The sequence below is a fragment of the Gavialis gangeticus genome, unplaced genomic scaffold, assembly GCF_001723915.1.
Source record: "Gavialis gangeticus isolate Ggan-Ray unplaced genomic scaffold, GavGan_comp1, whole genome shotgun sequence".
Lineage (NCBI taxonomy): Eukaryota > Metazoa > Chordata > Crocodylia > Gavialidae > Gavialis > Gavialis gangeticus.
Window position 1 is genome coordinate 12,763,973 of NW_017729025.1, and position 6,085 is coordinate 12,770,057.

A 6,085-nucleotide genomic window follows, 5' to 3' on the forward strand; every position below is an offset into this window, starting at 1 on the left:
TTGCCCAGCACCTGGGTTGTGATTCAGTGGTAGAAGCCTTGCCTGCCACACAGAAAAGCCAGGTCCAATTCCTAGATGCGCATATAACTATGGCCATCGAGGTAGCGAACGTCTGGACATAGTCTGGCCTTTGGGGATTATGTCTCAATGGTCTAAAGGAGGGCTGGAAGGTCTGGGCAGCCTCCACTCCTCCATACTCGTGCCTAAGCGTCTGCATCAAGGGTCCTGGTGACCTCTCATGCATACTCCATGATCCAGAAGGACAGGGCCAAGAAGCAATGCAGAGGAATTGCATTGCAGAGGAATCTACAGCAAGCTGCAGCAGAGGAAATGTATGTTGGAGTTTAGGAGGAATATGTGGACTATGAAGGTGGCCAAGCAATGAAACTGGCTACTGAGAGAAGTTGTAGAGTCTCCAAATGTTTTGCTGGGTTGGTTGAGCCTGGGACAGTCCTGCCTGGAGCTGGAGGCTGGACTAGGTCACCTTGTGAAGTCCCTTCCAGCCTGACTTATCTGTGATTACTTCTGAAAAAAAATAAAAAAAGAGTAGTAACTATGCAAACGTTGCTTTTGACCCGTCGCATGTGAGCCAGTGGTAACAGAGTGCACTCAGGTGTATGCAGGCTCCAAAATTATTTTCAGAGCCTTCTTGGTGTATTGTGTAAGCTGCAAGTTGTTGCCCTTGCCACTAATGAAGCAGTATGTATAGATCTGGCATGCATATTTACTTCCATGTCGGAGTAGATCCTTGAAATTATATTTAGGACCAGCAGCACGAAATAGCATGATCTGAGACTTCCTGGCTATAATAAAGAAGTGTTAATAAACTGTTGTGTGACCCAATTGCTCTTGAATGTCCAGGAAGGTTTCGCTAAATTAAACAGTGACTTCAAATTAAATATGGTCTCTTACACTGCAATCCCAGTCTCAGCTGCCGTGCTTCTCAACACACAGAAAAAAATTGGCTCTGCTTTGTTATGGTGGATATAAATAACCAGGGACTTTATCTGCGTGAAGGGGGAAAACATTTTCCGAAGATTTTGCTTGGAGATCATTCATGAAGCTCCTGCCAAGTGCAATCATGTCAGGCTAGCATTACAGAGGAGGTCATGGATTGAGGTGTGACTGGTCTCTCTCTATCTTGGAAATACTTTTGTGAGATGCACTTCTACAGAATACCCCTTTTCATAGTTGTTGTTTTTTTAAAAAAAAGTCCCAGCCAACATTTTCCAGAGTGACCAGTGATTTTGAATAAGACACCCTTAAAGACCAATGTTTTATTTTGTTAACCAAGAGGTATTTCTGAAAACCAAGTTCCTCAAGGTCTGTGCCTGAAAAGCACTAGTGCCTCCCTGAAAACATAGGCTCCGGATTATTTATCAAGTTAGCCATATGGCGTTCAAAGTGTGAGTGTTGGAAGAGTCGAGTGTTACAGGGTCGGGTGTTGAGTGGCTACATGTATGGACCTGGTCCAGGTCCGTTGCGGTGCTTTGCAATTAGGGCAGCTTACCCTCAAAGTGTCTTCCAAAATGTTACTGTCTCATGGGGAAAGTAATATTCTCCCCACTTGTAAAATGAGGAGGAGGAGGCCTGGAGAGGTGAAGAGACGTGGCCAGGGCTACGGAGAAGGAGAAAAAGTAGTTGTCAGGGTCGAGGCAACTAGGGGTTGTTGCCACTGAGCTATGCTTAGATGGTGATTCTGGCCATTAAAAGAGGGGGGGCAGTACAAAGACAGGAGGCTTCTTAAAAGTACTGGGGAATATCAGATAGATACCAGGGAAGATTTTCAAAGTGACATTGCCCTTGGGGCAAGGCAACAGTGTAAGGCCTAAATGCCAGTTAATTCCCACTTGATCCTTTCAGCTAGGTCCTGGGATTGTATGCCATGGCTGCAGGGGGTCAGACTCTGTGACCCAGGAGATCACTTCCAGTCCCGAGCCCTATGTTTCGGTCTCCAGCCGAGAACGCGGATACCTAGACTTGGGGAATGGAAGGCTGGTTAACATCTGTGAAGCGTGTGTTTGAGGAAGACCGTCATTTTAAAGGTGTAGCTGATGGTTCTTGCTATTTCCTGCCTAATGCATGATAGCTGAACTTGCAAACTCAAGTGAGGAGGGTTGGGCATTCTGTAGAAGGGCATGATTTTACATACGAAGCACAATTACGAGTTCTGGCACTGTTTTCTACTGGATTATGCATTAGGGACTAGATGCTTCATAGGGTTTGGTTCTTTAGCCTGCTGCAAAGATGAGGGTTTGCAACATAACTGGGGAGCTGCAGCAAATAGCTTTACAGTGCTGCTGAGATCCCCCAGCTAATTACTACAGCTTCTGTTTCAGCGGGTGCAGCATCCCCGGTCAGACTAGCTGCGTGGGAACACTGCCGAGCTCCAGCTGACCATAGAAATGAGGCCTTTTGAAGCAAAACTGCATCAAACAGCTGAGCAGCGTGTCCCTTATTTAGCAACCTGCTGTGAACCTGCTTGGACGCAAATAGCCAGTGTTTTGCTGTATGTTAGTAGTGGCACTACAGCACCCTTGGAGGTTTTTAAGTCCTGGCAAGACAAAGCCTTGGCTGGGATCATCTAGTTTGGGATGATCCCGGTTTGGGCAAGGAGTTGGACTACTTGCGACCTCCCAAAGTTGCTTCCAGCCCTCGTTTTCTGTGCTTCTATAAGGATGACTTGAGATTTGCCAAGTGTGCTCCAGTCAGCTCACCCATGAGACAGATGTGTAACTTGTGTCAAGGGCCCTGTCGCATGCATTTGTCTGCATCTGCATGTCTGGATGTTATTACTTGCTAGAGCGATGTGTGCCAATTAGGTAAAGAAAGATATTTTCCTGTGAGTCTGTTGCATTGTGGCACAGTTGGCAGTTTACTAGCGGGTTGTATATATTCAAATAGGAAGGTTGGCATAATTGTCATACCGTGGCCCTTTCAGTAATGGCAAAATTGGGGGCTTCTGCTCTGGGCATGAATGCTACCACAAATGTGTGCAGTGCGGCCACAACTACCCACCAAATGCATGTCTTAAATCTACCCAAATACCACATGATCTGTGATTGAGATGGAGACTGTTACGTGTTGCTTGTCTGTTGACAACCCCGAGGAACCTCCAGGCTAAAATAAATCTGCAAGTCTGTATGAGACACTCCCCATATTCACCGTAGAGATGACAGCCAGATTCAGACGACCGGGCGGATGCTCTCCGTCTTCTCAGCCATCTGCCTGTTAACGCACTCCTTCAAGCTCTTGCTTAGTGAATACGGTGTCTTCCTCAGCGGCAAACTGAATTTCACATGCCACCAATATTTCATGGATCTGGGCCTTACTTGCCACCTTCCACCTCTTTTACAACCCCAGCGAGAGGCACCGACTCCATCGTGACGTTGTCTGCGCCCAGCAGTAGGAGACTTCCCTGAAGACGCAGAGACTCCAGCCTAGCATGCCAGAAGGCATTCTGGTGCCCTGAAGCCTTAAAACTGAACTGCTTCCAGCTACATAAGTCATCCACATCTCCAAGGCATCACGAGCCCTGCAGTTGTCAAGAACCCCACGTACTGGGGGTGAAACATCCTGACGGATACGGAGAGGAAATTATCCTCTCGCACAGCAATCAAGAGTGACACCAGCACAGTCATCTCAAGGCACTTTCCTCCCAACGTGAGGAACCAGTGTCCTCTACTGCTGCCTGTTTCAGTGCCAGCGCCCAGGAGGGGCCCACGTGAGTACAAATGCCTTTGACTGACTGTGCAGCCTGCGTGGATGGCACCTGGTAGCTAAGACTATACTACGGTGTAGGGCTCTTATTCCCTCGGGATAACGGTATCATCATAAAGCACCTGTATAAGGTAGGGAAGAGTTAAGAATTGCATTTTTTTTCTTTGGCCGGGCAAGGCCACGATTATTGCAATGTACTTCCCTCCCCCATGAAACGTGTATGCATTTCCCTGTCGAGGGGTCTGAAAACCCCCAGAGCGCTTTTTTCCCCGCAGGAGTTTACAGTCACACTGATGCAAACTCTTTCTTCTCAGGTGCCTCCCGATCATCTGTCATCCGATGCAAAGCCGGAGGCAAGTGCCCCAGCCCACGCAGTGGCATGAGTAGGCAGCTCTCCCCTTTATCTGTTGTTGAGGATTCTGCTGCTCCCATTCTTGAGCTGCAGAGTCGAAGCCCCTCTGGAGTTTGTCGGCACGGCAGAGTGGAGAGGCAAAGCAGATCAGGTAGGCACGACAGCCGCATCACTGGCATAATGCGATGCCTGCCAAAGGCCACTTCCATCCATGTCTGAAAGATGCAGAATCCAAATGCTTTGACCTTGGTTTCTTGTGCTGTGAGCAGCAAAGCCATGTAGACGCTCTTCCTTTGTTGCACGTTGGGGTTTGGAGGGAAGGAAGCATGGATGGGGGGAAAAAAAGAGGCATGGTCCCTAATAGGAACCCATACTTTAGTGTCTGAGAAGTTGGAGGCTTAAGCCCAGTAGGCTCAGAAGACCTTTAAGGATGAATAACGATAACCCTCAGGTAGTCTTACAAAGTGGTTGTGTTTCCTCAGCTTCAGCCTGGCCAGAGCCCAGGGACCCTTAAAGCCAGCTCTATTTCTTCTCAAAGCCACTGGCAGTCTCACTTCATACCATGGATGTTCTGAAGAAGAGGAAGAGAAAAGAGCAAGAGGTGGAAGGATATCTAGGGAAGACCGTCAATCCCAGGCCAGATCATCAGTCAGCTGCTGAGGAAGACATCAGGGCAAACGGCAGGAAAGTAGCCTCCCCTTTACTGCAGGAGTGTAGCTCAAGTGAGCATCTAGGTATGGTGAGCCCTCTGGCCTCTTCGTGAGAAGATCAACATCCTCCGTTGATGGGGCGGGGGGATCAAGTAGAGCCACTGGCCTAAGGCAAGGGTGCGTGTCTGCCGAATCCTTTTAGCAAGAGGAGGAGGAGAGCAGTCAGGGAACTGAAAAGGGGGGACAGGTTGGATCTCCTAACCACACTGAAAGTGCAGGAGATGAGTCTCCTCTGCTTTTTCTCCACTGTTAAATCTGGGCAAGGGGCAGCCTATTTCAGTACCACCAACAGCTGGATAAACAGAGGGAGTCCAGTGGAAGGAGAGTACAGACCGGGGGGAAAAAAGCTCTCAACAGAGAGCTCCAGAGAGAACAGCTGGGAGTCCTGGAAGAATGCACGAAAGATGCTAAGACAAGAAGTGGGGTTGGGAGTAGCATCCTACTTCAGACCCAAGGGGCCTGATTCTGGTCTCATTTACATTGGTGTAAATCTGAGGTCGCTCCATATATGCAGACATGGGTGTAAAACCAAAATGGGCATCAGTCCTGAGTTCTCTAAGAGAAGACTTTGGTGCCTGACTGTCCTTGAAATTTGCATCCTCTCCCTTCTGCTGCTATCCGCTTTCTATTCTGGGCCTCCCTCCCGCAGCACTGAAGCCTGAAAGAGAAGTCCCTTGAGCAAACATGTGTCTGCACAGGGCGGGTGTAGCTGTAGGTAGAGAATATGCAGAAAGAAGGCATGGTATCCTCTGCTTCTGCTACAGCTATCATCTGTGTCTGTAGGGCATGCATGCCAGACAGTGATGTGTTAAAAGACAAGGATATAGGTTAGCCCTTCCACCTTTACAAACCCCTTCTTCTGTTATGTTGCCAATAAGGCATCCCAGGAGGAGGTGGTGTTAACAACAGGGACAAGTTAGAGACAAAATTCCTGGATACTTCTGGCTGCCAGTGCCTTCGAATGCCAGGGATCTCTGGCTGCGCTTCTTTCCCTTTGCTCTTGAGGATTCCCCAAATTTGGGTCCATACCTATAACTGGTTGATTGGCGCATCACTAATTAGATTTAAACTTAAGCTGTATCTTTTTGGTGTTGGTAAAATGTTATGTGCTGGTTTCTCTGCTTGATGTGTTTGACATGTTTTGCGGTAGCTTTCCTTCACTTCCAGGATTTAGGTTTGAGTTCTCCATCCGTACCTGGCCATAACCCAGGAGTGAATAAAATATTGGCCCCAGGGCTGGATCTGGCCTGTCAAGACATTTTGTCTGACTTGCAGTGGGCCACTTGCCCCCCCCCCCCCCCCC

The 6,085-nt window shown here is 48.4% G+C and overlaps 1 protein-coding gene across 1 annotated transcript in view; it reads left to right on the forward strand.

The window, feature by feature from the left end:
- SLC35F4 (solute carrier family 35 member F4) overlaps nt 1–6,085 on the forward strand; it is a 107,234-nt gene that overhangs the window by 46,618 nt on the left and 54,531 nt on the right. Inside the window, exon 2 of the mRNA XM_019518413.1 lies at nt 4,035–4,223. Within this exon, the coding sequence (XP_019373958.1) occupies nt 4,035–4,223 (189 nt within the window). The remainder of the gene's footprint in view (nt 1–4,034; nt 4,224–6,085) is intronic.